The sequence below is a fragment of the Carcharodon carcharias genome, chromosome 16, assembly GCF_017639515.1.
Source record: "Carcharodon carcharias isolate sCarCar2 chromosome 16, sCarCar2.pri, whole genome shotgun sequence".
NCBI lineage: Eukaryota > Metazoa > Chordata > Chondrichthyes > Lamniformes > Lamnidae > Carcharodon > Carcharodon carcharias.
In genome coordinates, this window is record NC_054482.1 from 32126445 (window position 1) to 32152424 (window position 25980).

General features: G+C 40.9%; 1 protein-coding gene across 3 annotated transcripts in view; it reads right to left on the reverse strand.

Moving 5' to 3' along the window:
* Positions 1 to 25980, reverse strand: part of cep350 (centrosomal protein 350) — a 217244-nt gene that overhangs the window by 141602 nt on the left and 49662 nt on the right. For all 3 annotated transcript variants that reach the window (XM_041207879.1, XM_041207880.1, XM_041207878.1), the window contains exons 6-8: positions 23448 to 24073; positions 20974 to 21087; positions 7261 to 7374 (exon numbers count right to left, since the gene is read on the reverse strand). In XM_041207879.1, coding sequence (XP_041063813.1) covers positions 7261 to 7374; positions 20974 to 21087; positions 23448 to 24073 — 854 coding nt within the window. The remainder of the gene's footprint in view (positions 1 to 7260; positions 7375 to 20973; positions 21088 to 23447; positions 24074 to 25980) is intronic.

Genomic DNA, 25980 nt, shown 5'->3' on the forward strand with positions numbered 1-25980 from the left:
CGATCAGCCATGTTCCAATCCTTTCATAATAAAGGATAACATTCCATTAGGCTTCTTGATTACATGCTGTACCTATACTAACTTCTCATGAGTGATGCATGAGAACACCAAGATTCTTCTGCACCTCAGGATTCTGCAGTCGTTCTCCATTTAAGTAATAATCAAGCTGAAGAGACTGCCCTCTCAGACAGATGTAAAAGGTTCAGCAGTATATTGGAAGAGGTGGTGGGAGGGGCTTTTTCTGGTGTCTGGGTCAATATTTATCCCTCAACCAACATCACCACAACAGGTTATTTGGCCATTATCACATTGCTGTTGTGGGATGCAAAAATACTATGCAAAAATGGCTTCGCCATTTCTTACATTACAACAGTGACTACACTTCAAAAGTACACTATTGGCTGTGAAGTGCTTTGGTATATCGAGGTCATGAAAAATGCCACATAAATATTCTTTTTCAAATGCCTTCACTGTCTTCTCCCAATTAATTCAGAAGTCTGTGGCTGGGAGCCTCTCTGATGCAATGTCACCCACCATCTTTGCTCTTCCAATTCTCCATGGCACCCTGTTCCCTGATGCAATGACATCAAGATCCTTGTTTGCAAATCTTTCAGTCTCCCTCTCTTTACCCAAATGATCTTCTGCAGTACTGTCTCTATCAGTACTCTCTGCTTAGCTCTATCTTCACTACTGTTAATTCTCCACAGCCACTACACTCCAACTCTTTAGGATGTTCCCTTGAACCAGTGTCTATTACCATCTACCTCCTTTCTTTAATAAGCCTTCTAGCCTTACTTGGATCTTGTTCTCAGTCGTCCATTTTATCCTAATTCCTGCTCTCCTCCCTCCCTCTCATGTCAACATTATGGTATCTAATTGTCAGTTGTTGAACATCAACATTCAACATCAGGCTGTCAAATGAAACTAAGCAAGTAAATACTAAAGACAAAGTTCTGCCAGCGTTAATAACCAAAGACTCCAATTCTTCTAGAGAACAGACCCCCTTACATTTCTATTGTATCTTTCACCACCATTGGATGCCCCAAAGAACACAATCAACAAACTACTTTTGAATGTAGTCAATGTTGCTATGTAGGCCAAGGGAACAAGCCAATTTGAGCACAACATGAGCCTGACAAGGAGTAGCAAGGTCAGTGAACCTGTTCTTGTATAGTGTAGGTTGAGGAGCAATGTTGGTCAGGGCACCAGGTGAACTCCTTTATTCTTCTTCAAACGCAACATATATTTAGAAACGCCTTTAATGCAATGAAACGCACCAAAGTGCTATATAATATTACAGTGGATTCTTCTAGGTCCATATGAACAGACTGGCCAGGGCTCTAGATTCTTGTGGTGTCTGAAAGCTGCCAGCAGCACTCCTTCAGCAACGTATTTCAGAGTCAGCCTATATTGTGCACTTATGTCCTGGGGTGGGGCCAAAACCAACAGCCTCTGACTCAGACAATAGAAACTTAAGTCAGCCAACTGCAGCATGCCGAGAATGCTTGCACCATCAATGTGAGCTAGCCCCACCCATCGGTGTTGCTTTCTCTTCTGACAGACCAGGGTGTTGAATTCTGATAACAGCTGGGCCAGGTAGGCTGGGTTGTATTGAGGTAGCCTGGAGCTATGGATAGTGATGGTAAAGGCTTCAATTTTCTCTCCATCAAATGGCTAACCAGGAATCTCTCCCGTTATTACTACCTGCCACTGGCATGTGTTGGAAGGATTTACGAGTTGATACACAACTGTTTGGCTGTGTTATCAACGTACCTTCCTTATAGCCATCAAGTCCTGGGGTGGGGCTTGAACCCAGAGGTCTGATTCTCAGTCGGGGATGCAACCCACTGCACCACAAGACCTCCTACACTAAGGTAGAGGGACTGAAGAATGACAGGCAGATAATGAGGTGGGGTCATTCCAGCCCTCTCCACCAATTCTTTCAGGTATAATTAGATGGGGTGGGGGTGCCTGAAAAGCAATTCCTACTGTGTGCAAAATCAAATGGTCACAGTAAATAATCTGAGTGTTCTGCATATAATTAGCAGAGGAATGACCTAATTACTGTAAATGAGTGAATGTACAACAAATTGCTTGAGAAAATTATCACCAAAGCTCAGGCAAGAGCAAGAAGCTGCTGAAAGCAGAACCTGCTGCTTACCTTCTATCAGCTGTGAGGTTATTAATAGGAAGTGCTGATGAGCCATCCATAACCAGTGTCAGGCAGTGCAGCAAATCCCATCCCCCCAGCCTCTGCACAAAGGAAAGACAGCACAAGACTTCAGCTCACTACTGCTGCAGCCCTTTTGCTATATTTAGCACACAGACTGCAGGCCTAGCAGGTTTGCCTGAGTGAGGTTACTTTAAGAGACCCTCTGCTACATAAAATGAACAAACACAGAAATCAAGGGCAGCTCCCAGAGGCTTGCTGCACACACTTTTATCGAGTGTAATAACGGTCTTAGTTTGAACGGGATACATAATACTGCACAGGCAGAGGTGCTGCCACCTCAGTGCTCTGAAAAGTTAAGGATTAGGGCACAGGTTTTAAACCCAATTTTCCATGCAGTGTGCTCCCAACAGCAGCTATACTCAGATGAAAGTCCAGAGTTCAAAGAGGCTGACACGATGGAAAGGCAGACAGACAGACTTGCATTTATATAGCCTTTTTCAAGACCACCAGACATCTCAAAATCATTTACAGCCAATTAGGTACTTTAGAAGCATAGTCACTGTGCAACATATGAAACGTGGTAGCCAATTTGCACCCAAGAAACCCCCATAAACAGCAGTATGATGTTGATAAGGTAATCTGCTTTTTATAATATTGATTGAAAGATAAATATTGGCCAAGACACCAGGGATAATTCACTTAACCTATCTACATGGTTGCCTCGTTATGTTCTCTTCACAACTTAATGTCATACCAATCTTTCTGTCATCAGCAAATTTAAGCAACCATACCTTCAATAATAAAAACAAAAAAACTGCGGATGCTGGAAATCCAAAACAAAAACATAATTACCTGGAAAAACTCAGCAGGTCTGGCAGCATCGGCGGAGAAGAAAAGAGTTGACGTTTCGAGTCCTCATGACCCTTCGACAGAACTTGAGTTTGAGTCCTTGGACTCAAACTCAAGTTCTGTCGAAGGGTCATGAGGACTCGAAACGTCAACTCTTTTCTTCTCCGCCGATGCTGCCAGACCTGCTGAGTTTTTCCAGGTAATTCTGTTTTTGTTTTTTTTTCATACCTTCAATAACTTCATCCAAGTCATTTATATAAATTGTAAAAAGTTGAGGCCCCAGCACTGACCCCTGTGACACACCACTCATTACGACCCATTTTTGCCTACTGTTTCTGGTTAGCTAGCCAAACTTCTCTCCAAGCCAATATTTTAGCCCCTACACCATGAACTTTTATTTTACCACAATAACCTTAGATGTGGCACCTTAAAACCAACCAATTAAAATCAATGTACCAGCTATCCCACTAGCCCCTTCTTTTAAGGCCCTAGGATGAAGTCCATCAGGACCTGGGGACTTGTAAGCCCGCAACTCCAACAACTTGCTCATTACTACTTCCCTGGTGATTGTAATTTTCTTGAGTTCCTCTCTTCCTTCCATTTCCTGATTTATAGCTATTTCTGGGATGCTTCTTGTGAAAACAGAGCAAAATACATATTCAATTTATCTGCCATCTCCTCATTTTCCATTATTAATTTCCCAGACTCACTTTCAAGAACACGAATGCTTACTTTGTTTTTTTTCTTTTTTTAAATATCTATCGAAACTCTTACTATCTGTCTTTGTGTTTCTAGCTAGCTTTCTCTTGTACTCCAATTTTTCCCTCCTTATTAATCTTTTAGTCATTCTTCACTGTTTTTTTTTACATTCTGTCCAATCTTCTTCCCTGTCACCCATCTTTGCACAATTACATGCTTTCTCTTCAAGCTTGATACTATCTTCAGCTTTTTTAGTTAACCACTGATGGTGGGTCCTCCCTTAGAATTTTTCATTTTTGTTGGAAAGTATCTATTCTGTGCATTGTGAAATATCCCCATAACCGTCTGCCACTGCATCTCTATTGACCTATCCCTCAACTTAATTTTCCAGTTCACTTTAACTAGCTCTGCTTTCAAGTCCTCAGATTTGCCATTATTTAAGTTTAACATACTAGTCTTAGGCTCACTCTTCTCTCCCTCAAACTGAATGTAAAATTCAATCATATTATGATCGCTGCTACCTAGGGGTGCCTTCACTATGAGGTCATTAATTAATCCTATCTCATTGCACAATTGCTAGTATAGCCTGCTCTCTGGTTAGTGCCAGAACATACTGTTCCAAGAAACTATTCTATTAATTCCTCATCTAGGCTACCTTTGCCCACCTGATTTTTCTGGTCTATATATAGATTAAAATCCTTCAGGATTATCACCATACCTTTCTGACAAGCTCCCATTATTTCTTCCTTTATACTCCATCCTACCATGTGGTTACTTTTAGGAGGCTGTACACACTCCCACAGGTGACTTCTTGCCTTTATCATTTCTCATCTCTACCCAAACAGCCTCTACATCCTAGTTTCTTGAACTTAAGTCATCCCTCTCTAGTGCACAAACACCAGCATTAATTAACAGAGCCACCACATTTCCCTGGCTTCTTGTCCTTCCTAAATGTCACGATCCTTCAATATTCAGCACTCAATCTATGTCATCCTGCAGCCATGTCTCTGTAATGACTATCAGATTTTATTTATTTCTATTTGTGCTATCAGTTCATCCGTTTTGTTTCAAATGCTAAGTATATTTAGGTATAGAGCCTTTAGTTTTGTCCCTTTATTATTTTTGTAACCTCTAGTCTTATCTGCTGATTTATCCTCCTGTCAGGATCTGTTTATCATTTCCCATAATACTACTTTTCTCGCTTGCCTGGTCTCTACTCTTTGATTTACCACATCTTCCCAAATTTGAATTTGTGCTCATGTCATGGAGTAAGAGTGATATCATCAGTTCTAGGCCTGTACATTCCTGCCAGCACCACGCTACCCAATACTCAGGGTCACCCTATGCACCAGCCAGTGTCAACCTACCCACCACCCACCTCTCTAGGCCACCATTCTGAGCATCCAGCTGCCAATTACACAACTGTATCGTCAAAAGCCAGGTGCATGCCCTTTAGTCAAATGGGGGCTACTTGCAGAATATGACCTAAAGTCTCATCTGAACATAAATCCCAAAATATAAAGGTTCACCGGTATCTTTGACAAGTGGGCTCAAAATGAGAAATCTTCATCAAAGAATGCTTTTTAAAAGGATGTCAGTTCTACAGAAATGAAATTCATTCAACTGTAGGGACCAATTGTTAGCACCACAAATGGCCAAGTACTGAAATAGGGACAGCTTTTCAACCAGTGCCCGCTCAGAACAAAACAGGCTGTCTCAAATTCATTTTCTATTAAACTTTTACAGTCAGCAAGAAACAGCTGAACTCTATTTGGACCCAGGTCTCAGAGATGCTAACCTACCATACCACCCAGTCCAGAGAATAATGCACCTAAATGGTCCAGGAACAATTTGGCAAGTCAAAAGCTTAAACGTGCAAAACAATTTTACAATACAGGGCATGCAACTCAGGCTGGCTCGTGGTCAGGACCCCCAGAGCTATCACAAGAGGGAGGGAGGGCGGGAGAGAGGGAGACATGGAAGTGGCTATCTACCACAGTTAGTCATTTGTGATTGAAATCTTAAATTTGCTGAAGTTGCCTGTTGTATCAGCGAATCGTGTAGGATGGTGAACAGAATTTTCACACTACTTGAACTACCAGTCGTTCCAAACATGACTCAGCACTAGGCAACTGTAGAGTGGTGGAAGCAATTTAAGGCTGTAAACTATCTTAGGGCTGTAGGGTATTAGAAGATATGGAGTATCAGTTTAAATGTGTGTTTTTTCTTGAGTCTATTGGTGCTAATATACCATACATGCCTAGAGATGAGACTATCCTGAAAGGGCATGTGCCTGGATTTCAGAGCACAAGAATGTTTTGTTAGAAGACTAAAGATATCAAAAGGATCACACAGCAAATTGCTGCACCCATTGCACACTTTTAAAATACTTTAATAGCCAGTGCCTATCAAATGTTTCCTGCCAGTGGTCTATGTGATAGATAAAATATAAGAAAGAAAGCAGCTACACAACTCAAGTTTTTTTTACTTTATTCTTTTATGGCATGTGGACGTCACTAGCAAGGCCAGCATTTACTGCCTATCCTGAATTGTCCTTAACCTGAATGGCTTGCTAGGCCACTGCAAAGAGCAGTTAAGAGTTAAACAGTTTGCTGAGAGTCTGGAGTCACATGTAGGCCAGGCCAAGTAAGGATGGCAGATTTCCTTCCCTAAAGGACATTAATGAACCAAATGGGTTTTTACAAAAATTGACGATGGTTTCATGATTACCATTACTCAGACTAGCTTTATGTTCAAGATTTATTAATTAAATTTAAATTTCACCAGCTGCTCTGGTGGGATTTGAACCCATGTCCCCAGATCATAACCTGGGCCTTTGGATTACTAGTCCAGTGACATTACCACTACACCACCATCTCCCCTAAAATAATTATAATGTAACCAAAATGCGACTGACATTTTGACCTAAATGAAACTCTGAATGACCCAATAACTTACAAATTAAGGAACCTCTGGTGGATCTATTTTATTTGGCAATTTGTCAATTCTAGCCAGGTGTCCAAAAAACACAAAATTTGAGTGAGCACTAAAGGGCTATGGTTAGGCTATCAAAAGCTGGCTTGTACAACATTCGCAGTCCCTGTGTTGTCAATGCTCATGAACGTGGTTTGCGAGCATCACCCTCCACTGTGTTTTTGATCAATCTTTAATTACACTTCTATATCCAGGGGCTAATAAAGCTGGAATAAATATAACAGGGCTTGGACTCTCACTCAGTGAAATCTGAATTACGTAACGTTGGTGAGGCCAATTTCCATGGAGCTGACGCACAATTCAAGCTAATACAAGATTCAATTATAGAACTCTCTATTCAAGAGCTCCAATTTATTTTGGTTTCTGAAAAAGTTTTAATTATCTGTGCAGGATAAGACTGTGTTGCCATTTTACATGTTGCATTTTATTTCTGTTTAAACATAAGGCGCAGAAGAATACAATTTTTGCTTTACCTAGATATATATTACCTGTCAAGAGGAAAAAAGTTACTTACTGCCCTGAAACAGAAAATTTGGTTCACTCACTTGGTTTATTGTCAGGGCTCGGTGATCGAGCTATTTTCTGCACTTTCCGCACTGGTTTAGTGATTCTCTTCTCTTTGGTTTTTTCACATGCAGCTTCCTTCATCTTACTGCTCTCTGTCAACAAAATAAAACAAAAGTTCACCATTGTAGGCACGTGTGACAAATTACACATGCATTTAACTGCAACTTATTTCAATCAAGCTGCATAATTGTATAAAATACACTCCGTAATTTTATTAGAATCAATAATTGTTTTAAAGCACCTGATACAATCTGCAGCAACTGAATTGGCCCATGAAGGCTTTGGAGAGAGTACAGAAAACATTTCCTAGAACGGTTACAGGGATGAGCTACAGTTATGTGGATAGACAGGAGAAGTTAGGGTTGCTCCAGTAAATAAAGAGAAACAGTTTCTAATGGGTGAAGTGTTGATAACCAGAGGGCATGGATTTAAGCTGATTGGCAAATAACCAAAGGTAATAAGGAAAAACTTTATTTTAAACGCAACAAATGGTTTGGATTTGGAATGACTGCCTGACAGGGTGGTGGATACAGATTCACTGGAAGCCTTCTAAATGGAATCGGATAAATACTCAGAAGAAATTGGAGGGATATAGGGAATTGGATTGCTCTTCAGAAGAGCCAGAACAGACCTGATGGGCCAAACAGCCTCCTTCACTGCTGTACTATTCTATGAAATAGCCAACAGTGTGCTTACAATGGACTAGTGATAGCAGGAGTTCAATTAGTTTCTTGTAACTGTGGTTGCTGAATTCTCACTATTCCCACATATAGGCAACATGTTCAAACTCTATCCCTTTTATTTCAACCCCTTATGTGCAAAAACCACAAATTTCAACAGATTAAAATCTGTTTACCCCTTCATATTGCATCCAACAGCCAAAGTACTCCCAAAGCAGTTAGTGTAAAGCACTCGATTATCTTCTAGAGACACTAAAACCTACAAGAGGCAGTTTACTGGGTGCCTCATTAAAACTGTCCCCACTGAACAACTAAAATAGTTCTGGGCAGCTGCAGTTCCCATTGGGTTCATCATCACGGGCCCATCCATGGCAGTCTGACTTCTGAGCCAATATAGGACAGGAATGCTTGTGCAACATACGCAGCTGCTTTCAATACATCTGTCTTTTCACTGCCAAATTCAACAGTGTAAACAGGATGATCCGACACCATAAACTATTATACAAAATAAAAAGGCCATTGGGCTGACAAGACCAGTCTCTTTGCTGGCAGGGTAGGGGAAGGCAAATTTCACATTTCCTAATTCTTTATCTTCCCCCTGCCAAAAGTATCAATTCAACCAGCGTACAGGTCCCCAGACTGAGCAGGCCATTTAACCATGGGGGGCACCATAATCACCTCCTCACTTGAAGGCCATACATAGAAACCTCCCACTGGATAGCAACCAGAGAGAACACTGGCTGACTTTCTCCTGTTTAATCCAGAGACACTAAGGAAATTTGACAGCCTGAGCCACAAAAGGTTTGTGCTGAGGTAGCTGTGAGCAAGGATTAAACCAAGGTCTGGCTTATTCAGCTATGTAAACATACTAAGATATCAGAAAGTCCAACTGGTGGCTTTTGACATATAACGGTCCTGCTAATACTGCAGCTCCACTGCCTTAATTGAAACATGATGATGCTAGTTCTTCTGGAGGAACAGAGTCTTTAAAGCCTCAATGTGAACTAGATTATTACTTGCAGAAAACCTATGAAATTAGCACAGAAACTGCAGCCAAATATTCCTTTACTTGTCCCACTTTCATTTTCAAAGCCTTGATCTAATTCCCCGAGCCAATCCGTGCGCTCCTATGTTTAGCACCAGATTGGAAAAAGTTATTTTTAGTCTTCCCCTCATTACTGCGATCAAAGCTGCACGAGGAAGAAGGAATGAATATTCAGTGAACCAGATTGCAGAATAATAAGTTGAAATGTGAAAAGTTAGTACAACTGCTCAAAGGGGACAATAAGTCAAGTATTTACAGACCATTAAAATTATTGCACTAATTTTCCATAAATGGTTTCAATAATATCTTTGCTGCACAACATTGCAGATTCCCTTCCTGCTGACTGCTTCTAGTGACATGACATTACAGGCAATATCCCTCTGATACAGCTCCACTGCAAATAGTTGGGGTGCAATTTCAACCCAACCACAGGAAAATATGCCACCAATTCTGAACAACATTCTCCCTCCAAGACATTGCTGCCCCACTAGTACAAGTGGTTACTGAATTCAAATGACAAGTACCAACATTTTACTTCAGGTGAGAGCCCATGGCTGATTTGCAAAATAACACATTAGTAAATTAGTTAAATTGTAGGATCCATTTATAGCTAACATTACCAACCCTTACTGCAAATCAGAATTCTTACAGAAAAGTGCAAAGCAGTGATGACATCACCTTAAACAAACAGCACAAATGGAGTATTTAACCCAGGAAATGAGGTACTGCCTTCTTCTAACACCGTCTCCTAGTTAAAGCCTTACCCAGCTATACCCCAACCTAACCAAACTAGATTCAATCTCAGGTGAAAAAAGCCCATTTTAGCTCATCTGCAAGAGAAAGCCCCCAATTTTCCCCAGGTTTTAGCCTCCATACCACTACCCACAATCAGTGGCATTTGTTGACTCCTCTGTGCAGATTCTGATTTTGTTTGGCAGTTTAAAGCTGCGTCTAGTTGCCTTACTGCCGCAGTGCAGTTTGAATCAATGCTCCAGGTTTACTCTTGCTTTATCATTGGCAGACCTCAAACCAGAAAGTTTAAAATTTTTGGTTTAAAAAGAACAGTTCACACATTCAAAGACAATGGAAGCAGGGAGACAAAGGGAAGCAAGCAAATAAAACAGTGAAGGAATAAAAGTAAAAAGTCCTGGAAATACTCAGCCAGTCAAGCAGTACCTGTGCAAAGAAACAGAGTTATCGTTTCAGGTCGAGGTGGCCTTTCATCTGATGAGGTTCATCTCAACTCGAAACATTAATTCTGTTTCTCCCTCCACGGATGCTGCCTGACCGGCTGAATATTTTCAGCATTTTTTGTTTTGACTTCAGATTTCCAGCATCCACAGTATTATTTTGCTGTGAAGGAGATAGAATGAGTAAGAGTGAAGTGAAAGCTGAAATATAAAAATAGGAGGATCAAGCAAAAGGAATGACCAAGTAAACACTGGTGAAATCTTCATTTTTGAAAAAGTATTTTCACATAGTTGTTTTAGGTGTTGGATGCAGTTAAGGTGAAATATGTCAGTAATTTTAGGATTAATAGTTTATGTCAGTGTCACAGTACCCAAAGAACAAAAATTAGTTGATCCACAGGAACTGGAGTTTCTTTGAATCTTTTAAAAACAGTTCCTCACTTCCAGTTCCAAAAATATGGGTCTACTTGGAGGGAGCTGTTTAGATTTCTCTAACCATGGGGAGCCAGTCCCACTCTCTTGTTCTGCTCTCTGTAAAAGAGAGAACCCCATGCTCCAACAAAGATTGATGCCTCAATCTGGAAGCTCGCCCACCAATTCGGATTTTTAAAAAGGCATCACGAAACAGTAACGTGTGACGAGCCAACACCCAAAACGAGATTTTAATAATGATTGGGAAAAGCCCCTCTGTAAGAATCAGAAATGGAGCACTCAAGATTAGGAAGCACTACTGTGCATGTAACTTTAAAGCTGTTGAACAGTTTGATTCAGTCTTCTTTCCAATGAAAATCGTATATAGATAATTTAACTGCCCTGACCCATTATTGAAGAATTGCTGTTTAAAGTGTATATATGTCAATGAACTAGTTTCAACGAAGCACAAAAGTGGGACAGTTCCTGTGCAGAAAGCAATACAGATTCTGAAAGAAATTCTATCCCTTTGCCCACGCTGAATGTACAGACTCATATTAGGGTACAATTTCATAGCACCAGCAGCTTTGTACTGCCCTCCCAAAGCAACTATTCTTCTGAGCTTGGGGTCGAATAGGTAAAAAACAGAAAATGCTGTATTCAGCAGGTCACCTGATACATAAACTGTTTCTCTCTCTGCAGATGCTGCCTGATCTGTTTCTATTTCAGATTTCCAGCAGGTGCAGTGAGTTTGTTTTTTTTATTAATATCAACAGGCTGCTTCACTGTGGGCTGGGAGAAACATCACAAATCCAATCTTATTTTCAAACAATGTCCAGTAGGAGAATAGTGATTGGGAATGGCAATCAAGAGCAGGGTTCAAAACCTTCCCCTCCAACATCCAGAGACACCAAAGGCCAGCTGATTGCATAGCGTAATGGTGTATCAGGATTTACTGCAAGGTGACTTCTAGATTTTAGCTGTTACTTTGCGAGTAAATGCTTCCCTACAAGGGGATGGAAGGAGTGCGGGTCCCCAGGCTCTAATGTACTAACTAGGGACTTGTCACAAAGCCACACTGGAAGAGCACTTGGAGTTCACTTGGGGAACACTAAGAGATATGAACTGGGGAAATTTTTAAAAAGTACACATCACCAACTAAAGAGCCCACTGGGATCAGCATAAAGGCTAAACACTGGTTTTACATTACACAGCACTGTTCTCAGAAAAAATAAAAATAGCTGGAAAAACTCATCAGGTCTGACAGTATCTGCGGAGAGGAATATAGTTAATGTTCCCAGTCCGTCAGTGACTGTTCTCAACAGTTGCAGTACAGATATGTAGCTTGATGTCAAGGCAAGGGTTACTCTTTTTGTTCAAATGGTTTGAGGTTATTTAATCATTTGTTGAAGGAAACAGCACACTATCATATACATATCGCCCCACACAAACTATCAGGTTATGACAGAAGGTGAAGGAGTAAATAATAGGGCTTTTGTAATATAGCACTAAACTGGTCCCTAATTTCCATATTACAAATTCTACAGAACTAATACTGACTTGCACATCCAAGCCTGTCTCAACCACATAGGAACACTGCAGTTACTGCAGGTTTTCTAATATAACATTACAACAGGATTAGCAGCTCCAGAAACTGGCAGAGGGATATATAAACAGTCACCTTTGCTCAGTCTTGGCACAAAGCAAAGAATTAGCAACAGGTGAAAAGATCCAGTATTGCTCTAAGCTGTACAAGCCAGGAGGTTCAATGTCTATGGTGCTTGGCCAGTGCCATGCTGACTGCTCTCTAACTGATCTCTGCACATTGAAGTTAGGTAGGGGAATAAAACAATTAGTCACAACTCCTGTAATACTTACTGGAAATTGCACACCCACTAATAGCAGGTGAAGATAAGATCAAATTTGCTGAAATACATAAAATTAAAGCATGGTAAGAGGCCATTCAGCCCAAATAGTCTATGTCGACATTTGGTCTCCACATGGGCAAATAATCTAGTCACATTTACCCCTCCTCTCCATTCCCAGATCCCTTCAACTCCTTTTCCTTCATCCATCTCTCAAATAGTGACATTGTTTCTGCCTCAACCACAAATCCTGGAAGTGAATTCCGCAGCCTCATATAGCATTGTGTGAAGAAGCTTCTCCCCTCTATTCAAATTCTATTGCATTAAACCTTATACCTATGGCCTATCATTCTTGACTCAACTAGTGAAAACAATATAAATCTAACTACCCTGTCCCATTCTTTGATAATTTTAAACACTTCTATCAAAGTGCCCCATATTCTGTGTTTTTCAAGTCTTTTTTTTTGGATTTTTTTTTTCATACTGGGCAACTTCATAGTGAATCTGCATCGTATCCTCTCTGACGCCTCAATATTCTTCCTATAGTGTGCTGTCCAATCCTGTGATACTCTTAACTGAGTTCTTAAGATATTAAATTAAATTAAAAACAGAAAATGCTGGAAAAACTCAGCAGTTCTGGCAGTATCTGTGCAGAGAGAAACAGAGTTAACATTTTGAGTCCAACATGATACTTCTTTGGAACTCTTAAAATATTATATCTGTTCATCATTGCTTCTATGCTTTTATATTCTGTACTTGGTAACAAAACTGAGAATTCCATTAGCCTTTTTTACAGCCTTATCAACACAAGGTACTGCCTTTAAGGTCCTGTCAACTTGCCCCTGCAAATGTCTCTGCTCTTTACTTCCAATCAGATTTTTAGATATTTTTTGAACAAAATGCATCGCCTTAAAATTACTGAGGCTGAATTCCAGCTGCCACTTCCCAACTCATTTTCCCTCCCATCTCATCCATATCCCATTTCAGTTTCCTTCAGTCTTAGTAAAAGCGAAACAGTTTCAGACAGGTGGTGGTCTTCAGTCTATCCAGCACATCTATCCACTGTATTCTCATGATGCATTTCTAATAACACAAACTAGTTTGCTGAACAGAACTTATCTCGTTCCTTCATAAAACTCAAAAGTTTCTTTGTTCTACCACCAATGCCAGTAGCCATTCTGCATTGTTACCACACTTAAAAATAAAGCTCCTCTCACATTTGTTATTTTCTTTTTATTGAGTCAGGGCATTCTGTTCCAGCTCTTTGGAAGAGTTATCTAATTAGTCCCACTCCCCTGTTCCTTCCCCACAGCCCTGGAATTTACTTCCCTTTTCAAGAGAATTAATTACCTTAATTGTCTTTAAGGTAAGACAATTATCTTAAATAAGTCTCCTGATTACTGACCTTACTACTACTGGAAACAGTTTCTCCTTAATTATTCTAATATTAATATTAAATCTTCCTATAACCTTCTCTGCTCAGAGCAATCCAGTTTCTCCAGTCTTTGTATGTAACTCAAGTCCCTCACCCCAAATACCATTGTAATAAATCTCCTCTTTAAGGCTTTGACATCCTTCCTGAATTGCAGTGTCCAGAATTGAACAGAAAAATGTAGTTCAAGCCTAACCATGTTTTATGAAGGCTTAGTAAATTTCCTGGATTTTACACTCTATTCCTCTATTAATAAGCCACCAATCCCAACAGCTTCCCAGCTTGAGCCTTCAAAACTTCTCATAGGCCTCTCTGTTCCTCCACCACTTTTAAAATTTACCATTTTACGTTGCCTCTCCTCATTTAACCTATTAAAATGGATTACTTCCCACACTTCTTGGCATTAAATATTATTTGCCTTGTGTCTGCGTATGTCATCGGTCTTTCTCTGACCTCTTGATACTATCATCCAAATTCCACATTTGCAAGTTTGTGGCATCTGCAAACTTAGAAATTGTGGCCTCTATACCCATGCCATTAACATGTATCAAAAGAGATCACTGTCCCAACACCCATCCCTGGGAATTAATACTGCATATTTTTCTCCAATCTGAAAAATAACCATTCATCACTACACTCTGCTTTCTGCCCTTTAGCCAATTCTTTATCCACGCTGCTATTGCCCCTTTAATCCCACGAGCTTCAATTTGCTAACAAATCTATTATGTGGTACTTAATCTAACACCTCCAGAAAGTCCATATACACATGAGCTACTCTACTGTCATCCAGCCTGTTATTTTAAAGAATCACGATGTGCTTTTAAAAAACCTATTTTTGCTGTCATTAACCCATGCTTTTCAAAATGAAAATAATGTCTTCCCTGGGTTATGGTTTGTGGAAGTTTCCCCACTACCATTTTCTTGTCTTTAAAAATGTGGCTCCTTATTCTTAAATTCTCTACAGAAATGTTTGCTAAGATCCAGTTTATCCAAACATTTTATAAAGAATACATCGCCTATTTTGATATCATCTGCGAATTTCAACACCACACTGTCTAGGTCTATTACCAAATTATTGACAGATACAGTGAACTGATGTGGCCCCATAAATGAATCCTGAGGGACACCACTAGCCACTTCTATTCACTGAAAAACTGTCTTCAACTCCTACTTTCCATTTCCTCCTTTCAATACTTAGAAAGTTCAGTTGTGACAGCCAGCGTCCAACACGAACAGCCCCGGGCAGTAACAATAACAGAAGAGAAGAAACTGGCCTCCACACAATTGACTCAGCACAGAATCACATTTCTCATGTTAACGCAGGGTTCAAGAGTGACATGGAAAGTTCAACGAAGTACGGAAGATTGCAGTCCTTATAAATACTGCTGGCCTTCAGCTACTACTTCTATTTACTAAAAACTATTACCAGTGCAAATACAAAATCTAACAAGAAGCACAGTTAAGAGTCACATAAACAAGACAGGGACATAGGAAATAGGAGCAGGAATAGGCCATCTGGCCCCTCAAGCCTGTTCCTGCCATTCAATAGATCATGGCTAATCTCTTAGTTCAACACCAGCTTCCTGCACTCTCCCAATATCCCTTAATGTCTTTAATATCTAAAAAGATATCAATATCTGTCTTGAACATACTCAGTGACTGAGCCTCCACAGCCCTATGGGGTAGAGAATGTGCCTACTGAGACTGTGTCACCTGGTTCTAGACCCCCAAACCAGGGGAAACATCATTCCTGCATCTACTCTGTCGAGTCCTGTAAGAATTGTATGTGTTTCAATGAGATCACCCCTCATTTTTCTAAACTCTGGAAAATACAGCCCAATCTCCTCAATCCCAACAATCAGTGTGGTGAACCTCGGTTGCACTCCGTCTATGACTGGTATATCCTTCTTTAGCTAAGACGACCAAAATTGTACACAATTCTCAAGGTACAATCTCACCAAGGCTCTATACAATTGCAACAAGGCATCTTTACTCCTGTACACAAATCCTCTTTCAATAAAGGCCAACATAACATTTGCCTTCCTGCTTGCTTGCTACACCTTTCAGCAACTCATGAACAAGGACATCCAGGTCCCTTTGGACTTCAACACTTCCCAACCTCTCAGCATTTAAGAAATACTATGCTTTTCTGTTTTTCCTGCCAAAGGGGATGACTTCACATTCTTCCACATTGTGTTCCATTTGCCATGTTCTTGCCCACTCGCTTAACCTATCTAAATTCCCTTGAAGCCTCATTGCATCCCCCTCACAATACACATTCTCACTTAGTTTTGTGTCATCAGCAAACTTGGAAGTATTACATTTAGTCCCCACATCCAAATCATTTTTATAAACTGTGAACAGCTGTGGTTGCAGCACTGATTCTTGCAGTACCCCACTACTCATACACTGTTACCGGAAAATGACCCATTTATTCCTTCTCTGTTTTCTGTCCGTTAACTATTCCTCAATCCATGCCTGTACATTACCCCCAATCCCATGTGCTCTAATTTGACTAACCTCTTGTGTGGGGTCTTATCAAATGCCCTCTGAAAATCCAAATATACCACACCCATCTATTTTGCCAGTTACATCCTCAAAAAACTCAAAAGGTGTCAAAAATGATTTCCCTTTTATAAACTCATGTTGACTTCCCAATCTTACCATTATTTTCTAAGAGAAACATCCTTTATAATAGATTCCAGCATTTTCTCTAGTACTGATGCAGGCTAACAGGTATGTAGTTCTCAGTTTTCTCTCTCCCTCTTTCGTTAAATATTGGGGTTATATTTGCTACCTTCCAATCTGTAGGAAGTGTTCCAGAAACTACAATTTTGGAAAATAACCACCATGCATCCACTATCTCTACAGCCACTTCTTGCAACACTCTAGGATGCAGAGCATCAGGTCCAGGGGATTTATCAACTTTCAGTCCTATTAATTTCTCCAGTACGACCTTTTTACTAACACTAATTTCTTTCAGTTCCTCATTCTCACTAGTCTCTCAATTCTCCATTACTTCTGGGAAGTTTTTATGCATCTTCCTCCATAAAGACAGACACAAAGTATTTGTTTAGTTTCTCTACCATTTCCTTATTCCCCATAATAAATTATCCTGTCTCTGCCTGTAATGGACCCACATTCATCTTTGCTAATTTCTTCCTTTTTACATGCCAGCAGAAGCTTTGATCAATTTTTCTATTTTTGGATAGTTTACTTTCATATTCTATTTTCCCTTTATCAGTTTCTTGTTCCTCCTATGCTGAATTCTAAAATGCTCACAATCCTCAGGTTTACTACTTATTTTGGTAACTTTAAAAGCCTCTTCCTTTGATAATACAATCTTTAACTTCTCTTATTACCCAGGGCTGGATCACTTCTCCTTGTGCAGGTCCCATCTGCCCCCGAAATGGTCCCAAGTGCCTCAAATCTGAAGCCCTCCCTCCTGCACCATATCTCCAGGCACATGTTCATTTGCCCTATCTTCCCATTTCTGTACTCACTAGCCTGTGGTGTTGGGAATAATTCTGAGATTACTGCCTTTTAAGAGTTTTTTAATCTCTTTCTAGCTCTCCAAAATCTGCTTTCAGGATCGCATCCCTCTTTTTACCTATTTGGTTGATACCAATGTGGACCACGACCTCTGGCTGTTCACACTCACAAATAAGAATGTCCTGCAGCCACTCAGGGACATCCTTGACCCAGGCACAGGGAAGTAACATACCATCCTAGAGTCACGTCTACAGCCGCAGCCTGTCTGTTTCCCTATCAAATCCCCTACAACGATTGCTCGTTATAAAGACAGACACAGTATTTGTTTAGTTTCTCTACCATTTCCTTATTCCCCATAATACATTCTCCTGTCTCTGCCTGTAATGGACCCACATTCATCTTTGCTAATATCTTCCTCTTTACATGCCTGCAGAAGTTTTGAGTCAATTTTTCTATTTTTGGATGGTTTACTTTCATATTCTATTTTCCCTTTCTTTAACAGTTTCTTGGTCCTCCTGTGATGAATTCTAAAATGCTCACAATCCTCAGGTTTACTTTTTTTGGTAACTTTAAAAGCCTCTTCCACTCTTCTTCCTCCCTTCCTGTGCAGCTGAGCCACCCGTGGTGCCACGGACTTGGGTCTGGCTGCACTCCTCTACAGAAGCATCACCCTCACCAGTATCCAAATGGAAAACTAGTTACTAAGTGAGATGGACTCAGGGGACTCCTTTACTACCTACCTGGTCCTCCTCACTGTCTGGTGGTCACCCATTCCCTTTCTGCCACCTCTCTAAATGTGCTATCCACTTAGTTCTCAGCCTCACAGATGCGCCATAGTAATTCCAGCTGTCACTCAAGTTCAAGTTCCAAACTCAAGTTTCTACAGCTGGTGACACTTCCTGCACATGGTCATCTAGGCCACAGAAAGCATCAACAGCTTCCCACTTCACAGGATGTGCATTCCAGCAGCCAAGCTGCCCTGCCATGCTTTAACATGACTTTAGAGACTATTTATTATAAACTGGAGACTAGAAAGTAGAATTACTCACCAGTTAATAGCAAATCAACTTCTTCCCCTGCGCGGATGTCAATTTTTATCCCTGACATCACGTTTCGAACTCTGCCAGCGCTCTGCTCCCGCCAGCCACTTTTTACTACCCCACTCAGCTCTAGTTCCTTCCTACCGTTCTCCTATTAGCTAATTATTTATTTTCTTAATGGTTTTTTAAATTGATGCCTCTCCTCACCACCACATAAGGTACTACATTAAACCTTAGCAATACAATAAATCTTACCACTTAAAATTAAAATGAAACCATAGATTCATCAGCTTTTTACTTTTCTTCTGCTTGCATCTCTCTAATAAAGCTTTACCAATAATAATAAACCTTACTGCTATTAATAAACTTTACTGTTACTGATAAACCCTAGTAGCACTTAATACATCTTATTCACTGTAATAAATCTTATTTAAAAATAGAAGATGAGACTTAATAACAAGTAGCAAGTGAATAGTTAGTAATAGTTAATATTTTTAACATTTGTTAAACTCCCAGTTGTTTAGCACCTTCCAAACCATGACCACTGCCATCTAGAAGGACAATCAGAGATAGATGGGAACACCATCACCTGCAAGTTCCCCTCCAAGTCATTCACCATCCCAACTTGGAAATATATTGCCGTTCCTCCACTGTCACTGGGTCAAAATACTGGAACTCCCTCCCTAACAGCGCTGTGGGTATACCTACACCACAGGGACTGCAGTGGTTCAAGAAGGTGGTTCACCACCGCCTTCTGAAGGACAACTAGGGATGGGCAATAAATGCTGGCCCAGCCAGCAAAGCCCATATCCCACGAATGAATAAAAAAAGTTCAATCCCTAAGGAGCAATACTCATCAGCCAAACAATTTATGGCTTTCCTGTGATGTTAGATAGTAAACATAGACATGGCACACAATGAAAATAAAACAACTAGAAACTAGGTGCATTGAAGACACTGACTTGGCAAGTACACATGTGGATTTTGGATACTTCTCAAAGTCAGCCCACTTACTATAAACTTCCTGGCAGTCAAGGTCTACTATCTAATTCAAAAGTTACTTTGTCCTGCCATTGAACACAAAGGGAAATAAAAGCAGAAAAGCCAATGGATAGCCGTTCTCTTTCCAGTGCCAAAAACCCCTGGGTCACCCAACCTCACCGGAATAAAATGGTGGAGCACAGAATTTTGGAGGTTGGCACACCAGCTGGACATGAAGCTGTCCCTGCTCTCCTGGCTGCTCACTTCCAACTTACACTCTCCATAAAATGTGAGCTCATCTAAAATTCTTTTGCCCATGACTAACTGCCCATGACTGACTTGCACCAAGTCCTATTCACCCATCACCACTGTGCTCAATAATCAGCATTGGCTCCAAGTCTGGCACTGCCAATTTTGAAATTCTCGTCCACTTGTTCAAATCACTCCGTGGTCTCGCCCTGCCAGTCTCTAACCCTCCTAGAAATTTGTGTTCCTTCAAATTCAGCCTTTTCCAATCCCCGTGCCTTTTCTCCTCCATTGGCAGCCATGCCTTCAGTTGCTTCTGGCCCAGGCTCTGAAGTTTCCCCTGTAAACCTCTTCCCATCTCCCTCCTCTTTAAGATACTCCTCAAACCCTTCCTCCATGACCAAACTGTTCCAGCATTGCCTTATGCAGCATTGGCAAATTTTGTCCAATTATGTGCCTTGGAACCTTATACTGCATTAAAGGAACAATACAAATACAAGTTATTGCTGTAATCAGAGGTCAGGCACAGAAAGCCCAACAACACACTTATAGGAGCTTAAAAGAAATGGTTTTTACATATTAACACAATAATCCCCACCTACTGAACCATCTTAAGATAGTCAATAGTAGAGAAAGCTAATCCATGCCAGCAGCTCTACAATTAGGTACCTTTCTTTTAGGTCCCTTCTGTTTTTTTCTATTAATGCTACAGAACGTAACACCTTATCCACTTTGCGATCCACGTCAGTATTAAGCTCTGACTCTACTCTAACCGATGTGCTTTAGAGACCATGACAAGGCTGCAACATCTATTCCAGCCTACGGTTTCAACATCCTCCCTTTGGCTTGAAGGATGGGACTCAAACTCACTCAGAACCCAGTCATGTTATTCAAAAACCACAGTGATCAATAAATGCACGGGCTATCACAATATGCTTTTGGAATTTAACAGACACAATTGCACAGCACAGCACACTGCCCATTGGAGCGCCCCCTTTCAACCACTGTTCAGAATCTTGAAATTAGAGGTAGGCCATTTAGAAGTGGTAAGAAGAAGCACTTTTTAAACACACAAAAATCTGAAACTCTCGCCTCAATAAGGTTGTGGATGTTAGGGGTTAATTAGAACTAGCAAGACTAAAACCAATAGATTTTTCTTACACAAGGGTATCCAGCGATATGGAGCAAAGACAGGTAAATGGAGTTGAGATACAGATCGATCATGATCTGATTGAATGGCAAAGCATGCTTGAGAAGCGGATTAGTTCATTCTGTTCCTGTACTTCTAAGCAGGGACAGTATTTCTTACCCGCTAACTGGAGTGTGAAGTCCCGATACAGGTCTCTGCTGACACTGTGTAATTCATCCTCACGCCACACTTTGCCATCAGGTGTTCGGATTTTCGTCTCCATGGGGTTGAAACCTGGAATGAAAATAAGAGCCTGAGACATCAGAATGCTGAATATGAGAAAATGTTCTTCCTACAAGAATATATCTCATCCATAAACCAGGCCTGGAACATCTTGGTTTAAAAGTAAAAGACAAGTTGGCAGAAAAAGGCCTTTGCCTTCTGGATGGGGGCCTAATACAAGTCTACAATCAATTAAAGCATAGCTGAAAATTCAAAATTTCATCACCACAAAGGCGAAGAAACTTGAGACTTTTTTCCAAGATAGGAGTTATGATAGGAGCAGTGGTTATGTTACTGGACTAGTAACCTGGAGACCTGGGCTTATAATCTAGAGAACACTGAGTTCAAATCACACCACGGCAGTCTGAGAACTTGAATTCAGTTTTACAAATCTGGGAAAGTGATCGTGATGCTGATGGATTTTCAAAAAAAAACACATAGCTCATTGGTAGTTTAGGGATGGAAACCTGCCTTCCTTATCTGGCCTGGACAAATGTAACTCAAGCCCCATACCAGTCCCACACCAATGTGGTTGATTGAATATGAGGCAATGAGATTGCTCTGCTAGAACATAACTCATCCACAAACTAGGGCGGAAACTCATCATGTAAAAAAAAAAATCAAGTTCTCAGAAAAAGGCAAATTGTGTTGGAATAACATAAATGAATTATTTGATGAAGTAAAAGAGCATTGATGAGAATTGTATGGTTTGTGGAATTAATTGGATAGCTCTCCCCAAGAGCCAGCATAGGCACAATGGGCCAAACAGCCTCCTTCTGTACTGTACAATTCTATGATTTATGACTCTTAGCTGCCCTTTGATGTTGCAAACCACTAGATTCAATTCACAATGACTGCAGCAGTTGAACGCAGCAACTCACCATCAACTTCTATGGTAGACTAAGAATGGGTAATAAATACCAGCTTTGTCCACACTCCAAGAAGAGAAACTAATGTTCTTTAGGATATTTGGAAGGGGTTGGGGGAGAAAAGAAACGAGGAGATGGGACAGAAAGATGTAAGCGCGTGGTACACTTCATTTGTCTGCTCCCACCCACTTACACAAACTTTTCAAAAAGAGCACTGCTTTGGTGAAACAAGCTGCCATCGTAGTTATTGCATGGAACTCCAGCTCAAAAAGCTTTGCTGTGTACAGCAATTCCCAATTTTCCTAAACCTCAGCACAATGCTCTCCAAAACATTGAAAGTGAAGAGTCTTCAAGGCAACTAAATCCCCTGAACTAACTATTTCCAATCTTGAAATACAATAACCCAGAAAGCGTTTATAAAATTCCCCAAGGGTTCAGGTAGATCCACATTCCGAACCAATATAATTATTCTGCCTTTTATTTGCAGTCAAACTGGGTACCACATTTAGACTTTAGAGCTACAAACAGAAAGTGCTGCAGCTGCCCAAGACAGTCAGGTGGCAGGGAAATATAGGTAAATGTTGCATCATGTTTTGAAATATTGGTCCTTCACAGATGCTGATCAAGTTCCAGTATTTTCTTAATTCAGGTCTGGAGGTCCAGTGTTCTCCTAAACCTGAAATTTAAAACCAAATGACTGTGTTTCATTACTAGTTGGTGACTCCAGATTCAATGGCTAAAAATAGTGGTGTAAATTCACATTTGTACCCCGGTTCAACCAAAAATCTTATTTTCAAATGGAGAAGGCTTCAGGAGCAGCTTATGCGAGCTCCAACATCATGCCACACTGATAGGAGGCAAGTTTGCATTGACTGATGCCAATGCACAGTACATTTCTAAATTTAACAAGATCATTCTGTGGAAGTACCATGTGGAGGTCTTGAGCTTTACTGCAGTGGCAGCATTGGCTCAGTTAGGGACATTCTTGCTCCAAGTCAGAAGGTTGTGGGTTCACGTCCCACTCAAGAGACATGACCCCATAATCCAGACTGACAAGCTGGCGTAGTACTGAGGGAATGTTGCATTGTCAGAAGTACCAGCTTTTGGGCGAAACTTTACACTGCAGTCCTATTTTCCCTCTCAAGTGGATGCAAGAGATCCCATAACACTATTCAAAGAACAAAGGATGGTTCTCCTGCGTGTCTTGGCCAATACTTACCCACAAACATCTTTAAATACAAATTATCTAGTCATTATCACATCGCAATTTGTGGGAGCCTGCTGTGCATAACTTGGGAGCCGCTTTTCTTACATTACAACAGTACTTCATTGGTTGTGAAGCACTTTGGGACGATTCTGAGGTCGTGAAAGGCACTAAATAAAGGCGAGCCTCTCTTTAGAGATGTGCCCCCTGAAATTGCTAGTAGACACACTGGCAGCTCATACCTTGGAGCGGCCAGTTATAAAGGGAGAAGGATACAGAGTGCACATCCAGCAGCTTACCTTTGTACGATGGCGCAGGTGGTGCTGCAGCAACCTTTCTCACTTTGGTAGTAGAAACTGCAGTATCTACAGCAGGCACTGCAGGCAACTCAGAGAAGTTTAGCATCCGGTCCCTCTCGGCAGATTCCTCCGACTGCTCCCGCTGCTTCCTGATTCGCTCCTTCAGCTTCTCGAGCTTGTCGTCATGCTGCTTCCTACGCATCATCTCCAGTTTCTGCATCACTGACTCAGGCGTGGAACTTGGGGAGGACAGCTGAGACTGCTCAGAAGGCCAATCACTCTTTGTGTCAGACTCGTAGCTTGCAATCTTAGAGTGGGTGCCTTTGGTGGTACCAACTTTCTGTCCCAGAGCACCTCGGCCGAGAGTTTTGTAAAGTGCATTGGAGTTGTGTAGGGCATCAAGTGCAGAGCGATCGTTGAGATATTTCACCTCAGTGTCGTCCACTGCTGTCGAGCGTGTGCTCTCATCATCCAAACAGTGGTAATTCCGGTTGTCTCGCTCGTATATCATGTGGTTGATTTCACTCTCCTTCCCTCGCACTTCGCTGGAGTTAAGTTCAGAAAGGAGGCGTTGAGCTTCCAGCTGGCTCGCAGTCAGATAAGATGGGACCCTGACATCCACTTCCCTGAAAACGAGACAGACAGGTTAATATTACTCATCCTATCTACTCTTTACATCAAGTCCAGGAAACTTGAGGACTATTTCAGGAAAAGATTACATAAATCACTTTTGAATTGTGACCAAGAATAGAAACAACTGGCATTCACCTATATAAAGGTGACTGCATGTCAACAATAAATCATTGGTGTGAAGTACTTTGGGATATATGAATAACGTGAAAGATGCTACAGCAATGCAAGTTTTTATTTTCGAGAAATAATCTGTTCCCTCCAAAATGACTTCCCTCTAATTTTAGGGCTGCCTTTTCCCCTTCCAAGTTAAACTCAGCCCGGGATACAGTTCCACTGACAACAGCAGCCAAACTGCACCTCGCACAAGTGAGGACACTTTCTGGAAATGAAGAGGCACTGAGCGTCATTCAGTCCTAGGCCTTTCCCACATATACATACTTCTCAGCTGGGACTATCAGGGAGTAATCATGGAGAACGTATGGATGATTCGCTCCCTTCCAACATACTCAACACCCTTAACTTGTGGACATTGAAGTCAGAAGTAGGACCCACCTTCTACTAGTCTCCCAACAGAAACTGGATCAAAGCTGGAGCCTTCATGCCCACTATTCAATGAATATAATTTACTGCTCTATTATTTGTTAAATTTAAAGGCTTGGCCCCTTCACAATTATTTCCATAAAATACAACTTCAACGCGCTCTTAAAATGATGTACCTGCGGTGGATATGCAGGGTAGAAGAATGAGAACTGGTGGCTGTACCATCAACCCCCCCCCCGGCCCCTCCGCAATGACATGTCCTGCATTATGCTTCAGTGCATAGAGTGACAAAAAGCAGACTGAGAAAAGTGCCAGTGGCATGTAAACAACAGATGCTGGAGAAGCATAAGGAATCAGAATCTTTCCCATTTCAGCCAGCAAAGGAAAGAAGTAGAATAAAAACAGAAAATGCTGAGAATACTCAACAGGTAAAGAGACAGAAAAACAAAGCTAATGTTTCAGGTCAATGACCTTTCACCAGCACTGGAAAAAGTTAGAGATGCAACAGGTTCAAAGCAAATATATAGCATTTACAGTTTTCATTTCAGATTTCCAGCATCAGCAATATTTTGTTTTTGTACTAAGGAAAGCAATGAGCTTTACAGTCCAAGAATGTTTGAAAGGATCATTTAGGCCCCAATGTTGAAATCCACAACAGTTCCCTGGAGCACTCCTAATGTAAATGCGAAATGACAGTCTCAGAGCCATGTCTATAATAGTTCAGTTAGCAGAGATAACAGAAAGGTTCAATTATTAGTCTTTACTAAGTGTTTTCATTTCAATCAAGATGTTGACAGAAGAAACAAACCCCCCCCCCCACCCCCCATTTGCACAAATATACATTAGCTGAGGAAAAGATTGCGCTTGCTTGGAAGTGCTCCGCCCCGCAGTCAACTGTATGCCAACACTCACTTTCTTACCTTACACATAAAGAACTGGTGAATTGGGCAAAGGGTCAGTGGCTGCGAAACTGAACAACACTAAGAGTCTGCACCTTTACAAGAGGTAGGGAGAAGTTGGCAAAAGCATAGGTGACCTTCACTACCGAAGAAGGTTTCCTTCTGTTCTCAATTAATACCCATAACCTAGCCAAAGTAATTTCCATGTCTTGAACAGACACATTAGGCTGACATCTGTTTCTACTGTGAACAGTGTGTTACAGTAATTACCCTGGGCAGTGTGCAGCCAAAATGTGACACCTACAACAAAAAAACAAGAATTTTTCACTTCATCTAAAGATTTGTGCCCAACAGCATGCATTTTCATTCTGCTTAACATTCAGCTTTGTTAGTCTAATCATCTCAAATGGTTATCCACACTGGACTGCCTATTGGAACAGTTAATTTATAATATGTTAAAA